This window comes from Siphateles boraxobius, unplaced genomic scaffold (genome assembly GCF_051911475.1).
Source record: "Siphateles boraxobius isolate OS27281-9 unplaced genomic scaffold, OSU_SipBor_1 22, whole genome shotgun sequence".
Lineage (NCBI taxonomy): Eukaryota > Metazoa > Chordata > Actinopteri > Cypriniformes > Leuciscidae > Siphateles > Siphateles boraxobius.
In genome coordinates, this window is record NW_027508833.1 from 39,497,216 (window position 1) to 39,517,500 (window position 20,285).

General features: G+C 38.2%; 1 protein-coding gene across 1 annotated transcript in view; it reads right to left on the minus strand.

The window, feature by feature from the left end:
• Window positions 1–15,719, minus strand: part of crim1 (cysteine rich transmembrane BMP regulator 1 (chordin-like)) — a 146,740-nt gene extending 131,021 nt beyond the window's left edge. Inside the window, exon 1 of the mRNA XM_077240129.1 lies at window positions 14,826–15,719. Coding sequence (XP_077096244.1) covers window positions 14,826–15,138 — 313 coding nt within the window. The 5' untranslated portion in view covers window positions 15,139–15,719. The remainder of the gene's footprint in view (window positions 1–14,825) is intronic.
• Between the last annotated feature and the right edge of the window lie 4,566 nt (window positions 15,720–20,285).

Consider the following 20,285-nt stretch of genomic DNA (forward strand, 5'->3'; position numbering starts at 1 on the left):
TCGACTTTTTGACTATTTTAGAATGGCCTTTGACCGCTTCAGAGTGGCTGTCTACGGGCATGCACAAACATGCCCTTAAAACAAACCTTAACATCCGTTTTCAAAACTGTGCAACTCACCGAGTGGTTAGTGGTGTTCGTTGATGATTAAAAACAAATATATCGGCGCAATGTATGATTTCAATCCGTGTTATTTGCTATAGGGGAACTATTTTTTCAGATACCTCACAACCACGTATAAACTTCCGCTCGATATTTGAGTCTGAAGCGTTAGCACACTCCCGACCCCATGATGGCGACAACCATTTTGCCGTACAAGGACGCTGTACGGAACACGGTGTCTAGCCTTCTGAGAGACGGAGAACCGGGCGAAAAGACTACAACCAAATGTAAACAGCCCCCTTTTCCGTTTCCGGTAGCGCAGTAATATCAACGAGCAATGAGTCCTCCAACAGAAATCAATGCGATTTTACCAAATGCAAATAAAACACGACAGAAACTGTATGTCGCTACGCTACTTGTTTTGGAACATCAACGAACACCACTAACCACCCGGTGAGTTGCACAGTTTTGAAAACGAACGTTATGGTTTGTTTTAAGGACATGTTTGTGCATGCCCATAGACAGCCACTCTGAAGCGGTCAAAGGCGATTATAAAATAGTCAAAAAGTCGAGACAGGACCCATCGTCAAAATTTCTGTGTCCACCACTCTAGTTAATCTACAAAACAGACTCAAAGTGTTAAATACCGGAATTATCCTTTAAGAATCGCATTTATATTGAATCGTGGCCCAAATATCGCAATACTATCGATTCGTCACATTTTTGCCAATTCCCACCCCTACTATCCATAGGGGACTATGAGTATGTGATCTTCTAACAATCAAGGACTAGAAGCTGATGTTCAAAGCCCCTGCGCTTTTGTTTTCCCCAAAGCCACAGGGGTGAAGTCCCCAAATAACTGCTGTCAACAGCTGATTCTTCCGTAGCTAAGCATGGCTCTCCAGACCAGCTTCGGGTCGTTTAGCTGGGTGTGGAGGGTCGAGTCCCCTGCCAAACGAGCGTTGTCAGTAGCCTGGCATAGGGTTCACATGATAAACACATCGCGGTGGTCCATACCACACAGCGGGATTCAGCTTGGCATGTTCACAGACAGCATTGCCTTGAAGACCTCCTGGGAAGATCTTACTTACAAGTTCAGAAATCATAATTACGACGTGATGTGCATTCAAGTGAATTCAGTCATATTAAAATAGATGCAGTTTCAAATTTCTTTCTCTCTTTTTCACTTCTTGACGAACACGGGATGTTTAAGTGCTAATGCAACAAGAATGAAGAGAAAATATGCATGAGTAACTGATGTGTTAACTATTATCATTCTTGTGCTCCAAGCACAATGACTGATAAGAAATGCCAAACCAAGTCTGCCCATAATAGTTCATAATAATAATAATAATCCATAATCGAGCTACATGAGCCGTATTTACTGGCAAGCTGTATTGTATTCAATACAAAAATGCATACTAGAGATGTCAATCCATTAAAAACGTTAATCGAATTAATGACATGATATGCTTATTACAACAAAAACTGTTTGTTGTATTTCCATATTAAATGTAGTAATCCTATCACTAGTGTTTTCAGTTAAAAGCAGGTTAAAATTTTTCCGTTCATGACAAAATGCTTGTTTAATGCAATTAATCACAGAAAATGAACATGCTAAGTTGATAACCCTAGTACAATGTAATTGGTACACATTCACAATTACAACTTCTATCATGACCAATTTGCCTGTATCATGATGAGTATTTAATTGATATGCCTCCAAACCCCAGAAAGACAATCAGGGTTCAATAAAATATAATTTCCCACTGGAAATTAAAAGATTGTGGAGCATTATTTTGAAAATACGATCATTCGGATACACTTAACAGCAGGATTACTGTAGTGTTGTCACAAGTCTAAAATGTAACCATCTTAGTTTTTACATTGGGGTAGGGGTGTAACCTGGCCTAAAAAAACAGTGGCCTCTGTCCATCATGGCCATATATATATATATATGCTTTGAGTGCAGAGAAGAGCACTATATAAATGTAATGAATTATTATTATTATTATTACATTGACTAAAACCATAAAGAAATTTAACAAAAGTATTGACAGATCTTTTGTTCTGTATTGTAATTAGGGCAGCACGAATTTGGGGAAAATGTCATATTGCAATTATTGAGGTCAATAATGCGATTGCGATATAATAAACAAATGGTTTCATGAGTCAACTTGCTTGGTTCTCCAGTAAAATGCACACACAGATTAGTGATAATGCTGAAATGTGTATTTCTCAACTCAAGCTAGAAACGACAACTAAATGCACTGTGTTTTCAAATTAAAATAATATTTTTTACAAAATTAAATATTGACATCTTTGCATTACTGCAAACTTGTTATTTGTCTCAATAGTACAATAGTAAAAAATATTTACCTGTGCCCTTACTGTCTAACAGGTAGGCCTAGGACATATACCGAAATTGAATAAAGATATCAAACAGTCTGCACTGCATAAATTATAAATTAAATATAGAGTAATTAAAGCTACAAAAGTTCTTTAGTCAAGAGCAGTGAGTAATTTTCTCTGTTCCCTTTGTTCTTTGATTAACTTTACTGACAGAAAGCTTTATTGGCTGCTGTCTCTTTAAGACCAGCCGCTGCTGACAGAGACGTTAATCTCACACACGCCTCATTCTCTCACAACTCTTCTCGTTCATCATAAGACCACCCAGAATACCCTAGCAACTGCCTAGCAACACCATAGCAAACACCCAGAACACCATAGCAACGCCCTAGCAACCACCAGAATACCCTAGCAACACCATAGTAACCAACCCAGAACACCCTAGCAACCACCTAGCAACCACCAGAATACCCTAGCAACTGCCTAGCAACACCATAGCAACCACCTAGAACACCCGAGCAACTGCCTAGCAACACCATAGCAACCACACAGAACACCCTAGCAACCACCTAGCAACACCCTAGCAACCAACCAGAATACCCTAGCAACCACCCCGAACACCCTAGCAACCGCCTAACACACCCAGAACACCCTAGCAACCACCTGAACAACCTGAATAAGCCATATCTCAGCTCCAGAACATCGTACAGACATGTTTGTTGGCTTGTATGAAATCATGTACCACACTCTAACAACCGAGTGGCGAGCTTTGAAACTGCAAGCACCACTTCACATTTTCTTCAGGAAATGTACATTCTAGTTGTGTGTGTTATTGTAAGTTCAAGCACGAGAGAGAACTGTATTCTGGTGCACTGTCTGTGCGCACGATATTGGCGCGTGTATTTCTGTGTGTGTGTGTGTGTGTGTGTGTCACAGTCAGGACATTCACAGGCAGCGCAATCTTTTGTCTTGTCGCGCATGAATGGTTTAAAAGCATTTGCATGAATAAGAACGGGATCATATAATGGAACACTAGCCAAAGGATGACAAAAATAAACAGATGCTGCGTTAATTGCGTTAAATATTTTAACGCGTTAAACTGGACAAAAATGAATTGCAAGCGTTAACGTTGACAGCCCAAATTTACTTATTTCATAAAATCGCAGCATTTTTATTCATATAATTGAATAGGCTTGACCTCGCGATTGCGATATGATTGATTGTGCAGCACTGATTGTGACAAACATCTGAGTGAAACAGATTGTCAAAAAAGAAAAAGACATTGGTGCAGGGATGGTCGACTGGACGGAGGCAGATCTGAATGCAAGCTTTGGGTTATCTGTAAGAAAGGGTGGAGTTTAAGCGGATGAAATGATTGGAGAAGTCTAGTAAATGTCACCAGAGAGAAGTCTTGTCACTTCACTGGAAGATTGAGTTGACATTTTGACAAACACATATTTTTTTTTAAATTTGCATGGATCTTTTACAATAAGATAAGACATAGGATAGAGTGAATTTACACTGAAAGCCAACTTTAAAATAATCTTCTTGAATGTTTGTACATTCTCTGTTTGAAGCATGTCACATATTGTAGTCAGAGATGTGAGTTATGGCAATAACAATTTAATAACAATTACAAAAGTGCAACTGCTCAAATTCAAAAGTTAAAGTCTCTCAAGACTCAATATTTGTATTAAAGCCTTGTACTATGTGAAAACACACTCCTCTCACGTTACCTAATATAGTCTGATAGATGAAGAGGCAACTAAAAAAAGTCTCACAAAAGGCTTGTAGAATCAAAAAACTGAAGGAATAAAATGAAGCCACATTCAACACAGCGGTTCTTCATAAACAAGCACAGTGAAAAGTGTTGTTTTGCTGATATCAAGGCATGATATCGTCCTCTGCTAGCTGATACGTGGCCTTCCTGCTGTACTCGGCAGTGGCACCTGGTTGTTATCAAGGCAGGAGTCCTTCCTGAAGCAAGAGATGCTTGCTAATTTGCAACCAAACCAATTAATTACTCTGTCAGGAAAAGACAGCATTTTCAACACCCTAGTCGTTAAACGCTACTCTTCAACCAATGAAAGACAGTGAAGATAGGAAGACAAATGCTTGTTATAAATCAAAAAAAACTATTAATACCAAAAATCTGGTAATAAATTCAACAATTACATTATAATTTAGCTTATACTTAATACATATTCCTGCTGTTGCTGTGGACGATTAATCAGTGCAATTAATTGTAACGATAAAAAAATTTAAAATCAAAAGTTACTGAAATATTTATTTATTTAAATAAGGGTTCTTTTAATTATTTATAATTTAAAATAAATGTATGACTAATAAAAGTAATATGTAGGTCAACCAGGCCATCTAATGGATAATGTTAACCAATAAATAAATAGGTAACACAATCTCTCTTTCACATTTTGGCGAATTGGTGGCTAATCATTCATACATTCATATCTCATTCATACATTTACAAACAATCTGCTTACTCCCAGTTGGGTTAAAGGGTGGAGTTACGGGGTTAAAAAACTGCACGTTTCATTACAGGTCAATGTGATTTTGCCAAGAAAGACATGTTTCCGGATCAACATATTTTTATTTGATCCTGGATCAACATTTCTGCCTGAAAATGTAGTCCTATCCCTAACCCTAAACCTACCCATAACTTATCCCTAAAATCAGAGGGAAATGATAGGTGAATAACACTGATGTAGAAGAACATAACCCTGGTTGAAAGCGTAAACTTGACACAAACTGTGAACTTGTCCCTTAAAACTGATTGGGATGTTATCATCTACAAAGATGTTAATCCAGAACAGGTTGTATTTGGTGAAATCACGTTCAAATTTCCGTATGAATCACATCGTATGAATCCATAAGAAATCAACACCTTGGAAAAACGTTACTTTTTTTAAAAGAGTTTAGGCCTCAGGTTTGTTTCCATTTGGGAACGTGATGCCCATCATTTCACGCCCCTTTTTTTTCCTTATTGAATATACCTTTTCACTCTGAATTGTCACATTACAGAAGTAAATGGTCTGCAAAGCCAATTTAGAATTGACTTTAGGGGTAGAAGTCTTTTTTCTACGGTCTGTATCGCCTGTTCATTGTTCAAATGCAGAGCCCCTTTTGACACCTAACTTTCCAGCCTCTGAATTATAACCACGAAAAGTCCCGCCGGCCCCTACGCAGAACCCCCCGAGGACACTTAGTACTCCGAGGAGCAGAAGAGAGACTTCAGGGAAGTGCTTGACAGGGAGGCTGCCGAGAGGGGGTACACATTTCCGCTTGTCTTCACCAGTGTTGTGCAAGTTACTTCCAAACTGTAATACATTATATATTACTTGTTACTGTTATTTAAAAGTAATTCATTGCCTTACAATATTACTGTCTCAGAATTGTAATGCGTTACATTACTCCTGTATTACTTTTGAGTTACTTTCACCAAAATAACTATACAGAAGTAGAACTTAACATTCTAAAATGACTAGGGCTGTAACGATATGCGATATGAAACCGAAATCGCGACACTCAGATCCACGAACCTGCAGAATGGCGACACACCCCTTCCAACTCCCAGCGTTATCCATACCGTCCAGATCCAATGCTACCACATCTTTAAATTACTATTAGTATTATTTGAAGTTAACTTAACATTATAAAATATGTAGACCTACACCACAAAACTAGTTGAGGATAAATTATTTAAAATTTGGGAATTCCAGCGTTATGGGCATGGCATTTGCAGACTTGCAGTCAAAACTTATATAATTATATAAATTCTCAGAAAATGCATTAATACCAAAATATTGAAACGTCTGTTTATCCATAGGCTCCTCCCAGAAAGGAGTCCAGACATTAGAAAAATATCAGTCTACACATGCGTTTTATATTTAATATTAGGGAAATCGACAGTCATGTGTGACAAAAACAAATATTTAACTTTTAGGAGGCAACGATTTTTTTTGTTGTAATTCTGTGATACACTGCGCAAATCTAACGAAGAAGGGTTGGCTCTCCACAGAACATAAACTATTCATTTTATTTTATTTTTTGTGTTCGCATTTATGAGGAAAAAACAATGTTACAGACGTGACAGTTCTCCGTTACGGACGCGACCGCTCTGAAGCGGCACTAAAAGACTGCTTTAAAACTTTCACAGACACCTTACACAGAAGACACGAAGCCTTTCTTTAATGTGAATTTCGTTTTGTATTAATTGTACGGACCTGAAAAATGTCTACTTGTAAACAGAACAATTCAATACGAAAGAAAACAGACTGCTCTCTGCTTATGAAATGAAATGTGCATTTCTCTCTGGTGCAGTCACTAGCCTACTGCGAAGATCGCAGGTCAGCATCGTCAACTTCATATTGACTTTATTAATAAACAATCAACATGTCTCCTTGCTATATTTGACATATTCATGATCATTGCTTTTCCCAGTTCTTTGTGACAGCTTTTAGGTGCTTTATCGGCAGCGCCGCCGCCCTTACATGAACGCGTCACCACGGCATCAAAAACATGATTGCGTGATGAAAACATGAAAAATACCACACAAACATAGCCTAACTGTTTAGAAAGAAAACACAGAACGAATAGCCTAATGCGCATACGTCCATCTCGCGAATGTAGTCTTCTTCATGCCATCTTCACCATTAGCCGCTTTTCCTCTGGCCAGCGTGAGCACAGAGGCCGAAATCATGCCTCACGGCACTCCTGTAAAAAATAAATCGCTATACAAATATATCAGACGCTGCTGCCATTTAGTCTTTAATTACAGACTTGGACACCACACGCGGCTATTTACTGACCACGAACAGGCAATTTAGCCTACTTGCATATTTCATTCCTTAATGTCTGGCGGTCTTGCTGTTTTTTTTTGTCGTTTTTTTGTTTGTTTTACAATTAAAACTAAAAGTCTGTTGTAACGCAAGCCTTACCGAACATGTACCGAGTAAAATATTACTTAAAATTGATTAGTAATGCCTTACACTACTGCGTTACAGCAAAACTTAATATGTTACTGTAATGCATTACTTTTGTAACGCGTTACTCCCAACACTGGTCTTCACTGACAACACCAGACTACCGGTTCTCTCTCAACAAATTTTAGCCTGACTGTGCTGTCCCTTTTTGTGAAAAAGAAGAAAAACATAGACACAGACATGCACTTTGGCTGGCAGCAATGCTCTACTTTAAAGAAATAGTTGTGCAAAAAATTCTGTCACCATCTACACTGTAGAAAATGATTGTGATTTTAACGGTAAAAGACTACCGTTACGGTGAAAAACTGTTAATTGGTTAACAGAAAGCTTCCTTATTATATACGGTAAATAACTGTGATAGATCTAATGGTAAATGTAATGTAATTTCACTGTAAAATACTGAAAAATACCACTAATTGTATAATTTACAGTGAAAAACCATAAATTCACATTCACAAAATTTCCAGCGTGACACTTCACATTTGATGTATTATGGTTGAAATAACTGTTTTTTCATAGTTTTCTTCGTTTTTTCTAATCAGTTATGTACATTAGGGTTTTATGTTACATTTAAAGTTTGTTAAATTAATGTTTATTGCATTTTTTAAATTTCATGTGTGTTACCATGATGGTGTTTAATGTTTGTGCGAAGGAAACTGCAGCTTCTATATATTAGTATTAACTTTTTTGTTGACGTGGTGCTTGTGATGAGCTTGTATTAAGCATGTGACTCTTATCACAGCTGTGATTGTTGGTTGTCAGTGTATTACAGTGGTACAAAACAGATATCAATACTTCAATAGGTCGGTAAATTAACACTATATCAGATAATGAAATACGATTTATTACTGTAAATTTTAAGTTACGTCTTTAAAACCAATAATGTTGCTACCGTATTTTTGACGGTAAAATTCTGGCAACCACAGCTGCCGATTTTTTACCGTAAAAATTACGGTTTATTTTTTACAGTGTACTCACCCTCATCATGTTACTCCAAACCTGTATTACTGTTCTGGTCAAAGGTGTGAGTTTGAGTCACTTACGATGTGCATTTGAAAAGCAAATGCAAAATATTACATGCTTTTACAAATTCACGTCATAACGAATCGTCAATCGAATGTTTGAAATAACTTCCATTTGGGATCTGGCTTCTTATCATAGAATGAGGCAGTCAGTGTATTATTTTGTAGTATTTTATACTTTAATTAATGCTATGTCTCTTAGCATTGCATTATAAATATACTTCATTCTTATGAAAATGCCCGAGATGGCTTGAAGAACACAGATTAACCATATATTGTTGTAGTTGTGTGTTTATTGTCTTTATATTTAATAAGTAAAAGTGTATATTTTTTCTTTTTATTCAGCTACAAGGATAGATTGATGTCTTTGTCCAAGGATTTCCAGGAATGTAATAAGTTTTATTACTTTCGTGAGGCATATTTGGACTAACAGTAAATTAAAAATATATTATAAAAATAACATGCAGATTCTGAATGCACCTGCTAGTGAGGAAAAATGAAACTAGACATTAAAATGAGTGGAACTGCTCTTACTTTAACTTGGAGCACCTTCTCAGTTTACTTCTATCACAAAGTGCATTGTTTCCCAATCACCGCATAACCTTTATTTAGACGGGCCATTTAGCGTTTTTGGCAGAAGAATGCCTTAGATAAAAAATAACTAAGGTCAATGTGGAGCTCCTTTGTTAGCAGAGAGAGTCCAGGGTTTGTGTGGATGATATTAGTAAGGGCAGACGTGCTTCATTCTCCAGGTGTTCTCTGCAAACAGATTGTGTATAATCACGTCCCATTCTTCCCAGTCTGAATCCATTAAAATGATAAAGACCACTACTTTTCTCCTAGTCAGGAAGATTATGATTTGAGCCCAGTGCTGTATTAACAGTAATGTGGTTCAGTCAGTGAGGGATATGAACTGTCAAACTTAGGGCTCCAATTCCAGATGGGTGGACAAGGTGAAGCTTTAGTAAATATACTGCCGCACAAATGGTCAGAGCGAGTGTGTCAAACATTTCATCCATGTATGTTGTCAAGGAGAAGGATGTCAGCTACACAAATAAATTACAGCACAAAAGGAGAGCATCACAAGTACAGCAAGGGAAAAGTCATTTACGACTTATATATATATATATATATATATATATATATATATATATATATATATATATATATATAACACAAATTAAAACTAAGAGTAGATATGTGTTTTTTATATATATATTTAATACGGCACTGAGTTTACATTTACATTTAGTTATGTAGAAATTTGACTAACAAATTTCTACACGCATTACATAGTGCATGCATGATGGACAAAGATCCTGTTGAAAACTGCTAAAGAAAAAACTACAGTGAAAAAAATTTGTTTGAAATGATAAATGATTTTGCTGTCATGGTCTAAAATAGTTTACTGTGCATTTCAAAGTAGTTAATAAAGTCTGTTGTACCTTTTGCACAAATGTGACACAAACATGTGAGCAGCAACTCATAAAGTCATTCTTAAGCAGCGTTCACAAACCAAGGACAAGTAACTATAATAAGGATAAGGATAAAGATATAGGCTAGTTCTAAACATCATTCTAAATATAAGCCACACCACTACTATAACGATAACGGCACAGAGAAACTATATCGTTGGAATCACTTTCAGAATGATTTTTGTTTTAAAATTGACAGCCAATCAGAATCCATCCTGCTCAAGCACTTAAAACAGCACTAACGCCAAAATGTGTTGGTATGGATGCAAATATAGTTTACTCATTTACTCACACTCATGTCTGCATTACATTTTTCTTCTACTGAACACAAAAGAAGTCAGGCGGGACAACCGGTCACGCACATGAGATCACAGCAATAGCAAACCACAACCATCCGATCAATTCCCAATGGACAAAATCAAGTCCGCCCTACATTGTTTCCTTAATCGAGAAGTTTTTTAATTTGGATTTACATCACAATAGGGAAAAAGACTATCTGACCGATCAAAAAAACAAACAAACGTATCTTCTGATAACCAACGTGGTCTAATATATTGTTTCCCTAAAAAAGCAGCATACAAATTTTTCTAAAGACTCAAGTATATGTTAATTTCTGGCTCCATACTAGGTCTTCCACTGCCTAGCTTCATAAAAATAGAGCAATCTGTGATTTATAAGGCACATTTTTCTGACACTGTTAAAATCTTGTATAATCACAAGGCAACATATGGATGTCAACAAACAAATAAAGCATTTTTCATAGATTTGAAACATTATCAGTTGAATTTTCGAATGTCTCTTGAAAAATGGTAGGATTTTGAGTGCAACAGTTCACGTAGAGATGTAAAACACAGGGACTGCAACTGAACCCTTCCAAATTGATGCAGTGACCAGTATGATGAGCTGAGTTTAAAGGTCTGTTCTTATTGAGATAAGCTCTAAAGTAACTTTAATGTCAAAGGGCTGTCAAGTCCAGCCGGCTTCACACAGGGACCCCTGACTGCTTTCTCTGAATAGAGAAGCAGGACGTCATACATCACTTCTCAGGGAAAGCTCACCTGGAGGGTCCTGACACTAACCCCCCCGGGTGCTCCATCTGATGTGCTTGGTAAGCCCATCTCCAGAAGCCCGCGGGGCATTTCAGGACCATCATCTCGAATGTATGTGTTTACTTGTAAACAGCCTGTCAAAGTAATATCATGCACAGGAATGCACACGAATTTATAGACTTGGACGTGAACCTTACAGTCAATTCGAACAGAAAATTGCTTCTGGTGTTTTCTCCGCCACCCCTGTGGATTGTGGTGCTCCATTTAAAGGAAGAGTTCATCTAAAAATGGGAAATTCTGTAATTATCATTCAACATTTAAATGTGGGTTTGTTCGGCTTCAGGAAACCTTAAAGATAGTCATATAGTCAAGATAGTCAAGGCTTGACACCCCACGTTGTCAGTCAATTTCATTTTATTTAAAACAACCAGGAGTTAACCTACTTTTTTTGTTCCACAGAAGGGAAAAAAAACAGGTCCTGAATGACATAAGACTAAATAATTAACAGAATTTTAATTTTTTGTAGTAAACTTCTCATTGAAAATACAGTACAAATCTGTAATGTCCCACAACACACTGGACTTTGAGATATTCATAATTCATGGTGACTAATGGCAGGACTTGTACTTTCTAATTCACTGTTAAGACAAAGTCTCAGTTTGTTAGGAGGTGAGGGTGGAGGTTATAGCAGGACATGGCCTTTAGTGGCATTCGCTGCGCTCTCTCATCTGACTCATTTATCTGACAGCCGTAGCTGTGACACTCAGTGCCGCAGTGTTTTCTTGGCTGAATTACAGCAGATGTCACCCCGGCAGTTACATGTCAAACGGTCGAGACGCCTTCAATTTTCAGTGCCATCCATGCTGAAACCTGACCCGTGACATTGCAATGCATGTCCTCTGACCGAGCCGGCGTACCAGCTTGGACTAGACCTAACAAGCGACAGGACTCTACAGACGAAAAAGTAAACCGATACAATGTGCAAGCATTCAGAAAACGTTACAGATTGTGAGAAATGTGCCTAAGAGTCTTGATAATTGCTGCCAGTTTTTCATCTCTCGGGTAATTTTCTTCAGATGACAACACATTCTGGTAGTCGCTTCATTAGTGTATCAGAAAAGAAAATTCAGAAACATGAAATAAAAGGATGCTCTACCCAAAAATAACTCTCATCATGTAATCTCCCTCATGCTGTCTCAGATGTATATCTTCTGTGAAACACAAACTAAGATTTCTTCTAAGATTTTTAGAGAAATAATCCATCTCTGTGAGTCCTTGTAATGCAAGTGGATGGGGACCCTCAAAGTCCACACTTGAATTACTATGCAAAACAAGCACAACAGTAATCCGTACAATCCCAGATGATGAATCAATGTCTTCTGAAGAGAAACAATAGGTATATGCGAGAAGTGCGACTCAAGCATTTTGTAAAACTCGCTCGGGAAGTGACGTAGAAGCAGATTCTCAACCAAATACATTACGCTTCACAATATACTGGCGTTTACCTCAGGCATGAACTCATGAACCAGCATTTGAAAGTTGTACGGAAACGATGATTTATAGTTTATGAGGTTGAAAATATTGGTATTTTTGTCTCACACACTTATCGTTTCGCTTCAGAAGACATTGATTCATTAACTTTGAGGGACCCATCCAATTGCATTAGGCCCATATGGACTCAGAGATTAATCTCTGCCACAAAATCTCAGTTTGAGTTCATCTGACGGTAAAGAAAGTCATATACATATGGCATGAGAGTGCGCAAATGATTATTAACCCTCCATTATTCGAATTTTCATTTTTGAGCGGAGTCCCTTTAAATCAAATGGTGACTGGCGATAAATTGGCTGATATTTGACTTTGACACCACTGTGAATGAATTTCTGTTTTCATAAATACTATATTGCATATAATAAATGTGCATTTTATTTCATAAATTGCATGTAAACGCGGGTTTACATTCTCATTTGTATATTTTGATGTCAATAACATTGATTGGACAAAAGGCAACAGTTTAAAACGGGATGTTGATCTGTAAAATATCAGTCAATTCTGGATATTCTAAAGTCTCACAAACAATATTCAGTTTACGTGTTTTCCATTTTATATATCTCAGGCGCAGAAACTACACAGCATGTGAAAGTTTAGGCTATGTGACTGTTCAAAGCTCATGTATTATTAGCTATGTAATCATAGTTTCACTTGAGTATGGCTTCATAACACAGGATTTAAAAACACATTTTCAAAACTACAAATATGAAATACGAAGTACTAACCCAGGATTAAAAAGAATGTTACAGGGAGAAACCCCCTACAGAAAAGACCCTGAGCCAAGACGTGCTTGACAGCACAATTAACTGAATCAAGGTGAGGTGAGAAAAACGCATCCCGAGAAGCAAAGCCTCATGACTGAAGGTATTAGAAGCGCACGTCCCTCGACGGTCCGATGTCAAATAAACTGGCAGAGGCACAAGTTATGTTGCATAGCCGACATTCCGATGAAAAACCAACAAGCCTCGGCGGAAAGAGCGAGGCTGGCACCGCGTCCAAAAACAGCACGGAATCCGTTAGCCATACCCAAAGAAACGGAAAACCGACATGCTGCAAACACATTAACCAGCTCGCCTGTCTTTCACTCTACTACAAACGACATGTAGCCTTATGAAGGCAGGGGAAATGTGTTGTGTAGCCTACTAGACAGGACCGACGCTTACATTCTGACTCATGCTGTCACTAAATCCTCTCCATAATGGCTTTACAATCATATTACGATATCTAATGAGCCCTGATAATGGTCCATTTCTACTCAAATTGGCTGTAATCATGTGATTTATAATGTTCAGGAGTTTGTTTTTCTTTCTTTCTTTCCTTGAAACAAATACACTACCAGGTTTTCCTCTAACATCTCAAACACAGCACATTTTATCACTGATTTACTACACTTTACACATTTTCTTTCCCTTTCCATATAGACAGATAGTGTGGCAAGCCGTTTTAACATCCATTCTTTAAATCTATTTGATGTTACCAGTAGCCCTATTTTAAATTCATTATATACTATGCCAATAGAGGTAAGTAACAAATTCATTGCTACTGGCATTTTTTGTCAATTGAATTCTATAGGGGTCTGTGGCTCAGACAGGGACTATTCACTTAATAACTAGAAGGCTACATATTCCAATGTTGCTGTATCAACCATGTATCTATTTATTGGATGATATAACTTTCATTCTAACTTGGAATTCCAACTGTATTCCAATTGTTACAAGCATTTCAATCATGGTAATAATTGTAACTAGTTGGGTTTTTGTTAGGCTTAATTGGTATACAGTCACACGATCTAATAAACAAGAACTAAACATGTATAGGATACTGGAACGTAGCCTACTTGTAACTAATGGGATGGATACTACTAACTAATATGTAGCCTACTACTACTTTAAGTATTTCCACTGGGAATAGAAAGTTCATATCTGAACCACAGATCATCCGAATTCAGAGATAAATATTTGCTATTTTTCAGCAGTAAGCTAACAATGGAACCGTTACTTGGCTATATTGGGATGTGACTAGCACTAGTATGAAATAATTACTAGGTCTACAAATGAACAGTAACAAACAATGATAGGCCTATTAGTTGGTTTCATTAGGCTAAATGAAGTGTTAAAAGAGCTTGCCAGAAAACATCCGCTTTGGTTTAGTTTCACCAATACAGATGGAGGCAGAAGTGATGTGATTTATTTAACTCCTTTCACCATCATTAGGCACGATTAAAGCAATGAATATAGATGGCAACTTTTCAGAGAGTAAATGGAATGTGTATACAGACCTTCACAAACTCCAACCTCGTACTGCGTGATGGAGCCGCCGTTTAACGGGGGTCTGATCACGCACCGGAGTCCGCGGTCGCAGGTCCCGTACAGACCGTAAACCCCGCCGCAGCTCTCGTTCTTCTGCTTGGCACAAACCGAGCAGCAGCCGCAGATCCCCAACACCACTGAACCAGTACAGTGCTTGGGCTCCTCGCATTTGGATTTATCACAGGGCAAACAAATGAGCGCCCGACTGTTTTTCGCGATCAGCACCACAAGTTGGAAAATCAGCATGCATTTCATAAGAAGATACATCCTGGAGGAGGCCATGAAGGAAAAGTGAAAAATATAGATATCCAAGCAAGCCCCTGTCCCCCAAAACTACGCGATGAGGAACAGATCCTCCAGTCAAACCAACAAATAGCAGAAGAAAACAGCGACTCTGAACGAGCGCGAGAAATGTTCCGTTCAGAAATACGCGTTTTCTTGTCGAACAGAATACGGTGTTCCTGGCGTTAAAGTTTTGTTGACAAAAGCCACCAAAAAGGCATCCCCCTTCAGATGAACGACACCAGAAGAACTATCCCACGCTGTACAACCAGTGCATGGCTTATGCGTCACGATTTCTGTACTGTTCCGTCCAGTTTGTGTTTGCGGACGAAAACTTTCCTCAAGCGCCTCTTCCTTGGAGTCTTTCGTACACACGCCTGTCCTGCGCCTTTAAAGCCAAAGCGCGATGTTTTTCAGTAGTTCCCTGTCTAAGAAAACGCGGTCCTGTTATTTTCTTTTTGTTGTTGCCAGAAGAGATTCATTCAGCTGTGTGAATAACTGTTTCCAGCGATCGCGTCCGTCTCATGTCTACCGCTTGCGCTCGCTGCTGAGCGTTCAGCTCAGTCCCTCACCGTGACCTCATAACGGAACCACTCCCATCTCGCATTACTTTGCTCCATTGGAGAGTTCGTTCGTTCCAGATATGAGACACAGGAAATGCTGGTAACACGACACGCTCGAGCGCAGGAGTCTGTGATATAGTTCCCGCTGGTGAAGGTGCATGTGTGGAATGTGGGGCCCGCATAACTTTGCAAGAATCTCGAGTTTGTGTGGCTGCACATCTTTAGTACGATTTTGTAGAAGGAATTGTTATGTCTTGTTTTGGCCATATATTGTTTCCTATCATCCAAAACATGTTTTGTTTATACAGTAGGAGTGTTTACACACGAGATCAGAGAGACAGCATGTTAAAACAAATCTTCCCATAACAAAGTTCAGTGTATATTAACATAGCCTAAACAAAAACAGGTTTTGTCAGACAATATCTTTTTAAATGTTATCAGAGATCATTATCTTGAATGTAGGTTTAAAAAATCTTTATGGTCTTATTGTGAGTCTTGGACAAACCCATTGCAACAATTTCTTTTGTACATTGAGGCCTGTGTGAACTCACTGATCTCTCCTGGTTGACTTTGAACACTGCCGCTGAATGTAAAGAAAACAGTATTTATAGCCCACCAGAAGTAAGCATTGACAAAATTCTGTTGCTTGTCATTTTACATATATTAAGTGAATATTTAAAGTCAATGTGAAAAGAAAATAGACACATTTATTAATTTTACATGTTCCTGGTCATATTGTGAAAGTCACCTTTATTTATAGCGCTTTTTACTATGCAGGTTGTTTCAAAGCAGCTTTACAGTGATAACAGGAAAATAATGCTAGAAAGTTTGTTTCGGCTGTACAGCAGCTCTAGAAGAAATTAGTATCATTGTCCAGCTTAAGTTCAGATTCATTTCGGTTGTAAAAATCATCAGTTATTAATTTAATTAATTTATATCTATACAGCAGCTCTGGAGAAACAGTGATGTCATCGTCCAGCTCAGTTCTCATACAATGGTGTCAATGCAGTCAGATCAATAATATTGTTGAATATTAAGTGTCTTGATTAGTTGTCTATATTAGTTGTCTTGACTCTAACTAGGCAAGCCAGAGGCGACAGTGGCATAAACCCAAACTCCATCAGGTGACAGAGAAAAACCCTGGAAGAACCCAGGCTCAGTCGAGAGCCAGTTCTCCTTTGGCCAACGAACGAACAGTTTATGATTATGATTCAGGCAGTTTTACAGGATGTCCCTGCCACATTGTGAATGATTCATCATATAGTACATATTATTCCTTAGAAAAAAAAATCTGTCTTCACATTTTTTCAGCAAAATGTAACAACTTTCTCTTCCTCTGAAACAACTTTTCCTTTTCGGCTGATATCCCCAAACCCTTTTATTTTTTAACCCCCTCACCTCCAACCCCCTGTGAGACCTTTCACGATTCAGTCAAGCCCACTTCTACATTTTTTCACTCAATATCCACTGTTAGACTTTTACTGTAAATGTTTATTTAGAAATCTTAGAATCTTAAAGAATGCTAGAAGTGAAACGGCAGGGAAAAAAATTTAGGAAGGTGAATTGATTTCATCCATGCCGCTTTTATATGATGTTTTATTAACACAGTTCAGGAGGATCACGTTCAGTTAATCAAGTCAATAAATGAAATAAGAGGTATAAATACAGCAGACTTGCCTCTATTCCATGACAGTTTTCCAGCATCCCAAAACCACCTCATCTTCTCACTTATAACTATTCATATCCCAACCTGGCCAAATTCTGAGCTCAGAGCCCTCCTCTCAGACAGCACACCAAATACCCATAAACTTTACTGTATTTAATTATGTAAGTGTGAACTCGTGAATGGATCATTGTCATTTTCAGATTGCTGTGATCTTATTTGAGTGACAGGTTGCTGGAGGGGATGGATTTTACCCAGCCCTCACATGAAATCAGAGATGTTGTTGAGAGGGGATGGGGCTGTTCATGTTTTTGCACAGATAAATCATTTACAATAAACTGATATATTCCATAAAAAAACAAGAATTTGACATTTTGATTTCATGGTGACTTTAAATCACAATTGCACAGCTTAACAGTTATTTCCAGCATGCTTTATCTTACATTCAATGTTCCATTCTGAAGCTTTTCTTTGCAGAGATAGCTATCAGTCCTATCAGATGTCATAATCCTGTAGATGATGAGTGATACATGTGGTAAAAGCCAAGAACAGGGCCTCTCTTCTTGCCTTGAGAAACCTTTTGTACAGAAATCTGAAGAAATCAGATATCGTTGAATTATATTTACTGTTCTTTCATCTCAACTCTTTTTACTGCAACGGTGTCCTGGCTTTGGGCTGTTGCCAATTAGCAATAGCAGTGGAGTTGGCATGTACTGTAGATATGGGTTTAGGCTGTTTAGTTGCTGCTAAATGGATATGATAGCAGACACATTGCTTCTGTTAATTCTGTTCTCTATGAAGGACATGTCGATCCCAAGAGGGCCTCGAACGTAAGACATGGAAGCCTTTTTGAAGCTGGATGCTGTTTTTATCGATCAATAAACCACAGTCTTGGCTACCATCAAATTCTATTTATTTCTTTCAAATTTGATCTTGTCTGAAGGATTTAAGATTTTAGTGTTATGGCCTATACTCAGTGTGTCAGATATTTCAGAGAGTATCTGAATACAGTCAAACACATACGGGTTCGGGGGGGGGGGGTGTTCTCACGGGCCTGTTTTGATGCTATTTCCCAAAGGCAGTAAAACTGATGACAGTTCTTGGAGCCAATGGACATAGGACTGTGAGAGTGTCTATAATGTGAGAAATCCTATAAAACATCCTCTTTTAAACCAGTCCACTTAAACCAAACAAATAGATTTTTTATAGAGCTTAACAATAATTCCTTTTTATAGCTACCCGTGGTACTGTTAGCACTAAAGGTTGTTTTATTTTGTCAAAGTTCGACTGGCATCCAGGCTAACATCCATGCTCCTCAGAGAGGAATATTTTATATTTAATTTAATTTCATTATTTCATTTAATTTATTATTATTATTATATATTTTTTTAGACTTTTAGACTAGTGTCTTGGCAAATCTCAGCACCGTTTGAGATATTAAAAAGAGAGAGAGAGAGAAGCAGGTGATTTCAACAAAAATCCCAATTTTCTCTAAATTGAATATAATTTCTCTCTAGAAAACATACGATTTGAGCTATTAAGAGATTTTTTTGACTTCTTAGTGTTCTATTTTCTTTGGGAAATGACACTGACATAACTGGTTCGATGCTTTGGGTTGTTTTATTTTGGATGTGTGTGTCTAATTGTTTAATGATGTTAGGTGCTGGCTAATTGAACACCCACTGTTGCAGTACCACTGTTTGTTGCTATAGTTCCTGGGGAAACAGCCACCGGTGTTCCTGCACCCTATTGAATTAGCCCTGATGAGCAAGGTCTTATCAGACATCTCATTTCAGTCAGAATATGACCCTCAGAAGTCCTTTCTCCAAACCGACAACATTATGTATGCCAAGGGCGGTGAGGAATGCTTCCCAACGAAAGGTCCCTCGTGCACTCAGCATAATCTTGCTCATCAGCCCCCACGTTTCGTGTTCAAATGAGGGAAGAATCTTTCAAACGTCTTGGGAAACAGCTCATATTTAGTCAAACCACCTCAATCCCATTTAACAGGCTTTTAACAGCAGTAGCCATCAACAGCTCAAATGTGTAGGTGGCATTCCCACTGAGGAACAAGATTAGATGTTACATTAAAACAACCAAGGCTCTGTCTTTCGTAAGTCAAGACTCAACTCACTTTCCTGCTATAAAGTACTGACATGTTTACATGTCTAGGCTGTCAGGTCAAAACCGAACTCTGAGCGTCTACCCGCAGCGATACAGACGTCCGTCAATGTCTAATGCAATTAAAATACATAAAACACAAGGTTTTTTCTCTTTCGCCTCTCAGCCTCATTGTGTTTTCCAGGTACTGCATGACGGTTGGCTATTGTACGCCAGACAATGTCCTAGACGGCGTGTTTTTTTTTGTAACTCGGAGGACAGTCTGTGGTTGTATTGTGTTGTATGTAAATTATAATCTCTATGGTATCTCTTTTGTTGGAGCTGCTGTATTTAACGCAGATGATTTGATATTGTCTCCCAGCGGCAGTGCTTGTGAGCCAGTATCAAATTCATGGAGGTCAGTGGGGGAAGAGAGATGGAGTGCTGGATAAAGCAGGGGAGCGTCTGATGTTTTATGGAGATTTGCAGCCGTGTGTGTGTGTGTAATCGGTGGCTGATCCTACTATTATCATCAGGTCCGTTCCCAAAGTTTAGCCACCTTGTTCATTCTTCCGCAGCTGCCTTCCGTATCATCTGCTCAAAAGTGTGTTTGGCATGCACAAGCAATGTTTTTGTTGATTAGATGCATGCTACATTAATAGTTGTTATTCTCGTTGTCGCATGGCCTTTCAGCACAGCAAGTGTTTACTTTGGCATTTACTTCTTCACGTTTTTTCCTCATGCACCACAACAACGGCTTAGATTAATGGCATATCTTAAATTAAATAACAAAAGCCAAATGCTATCTGCTCAGGATAGGG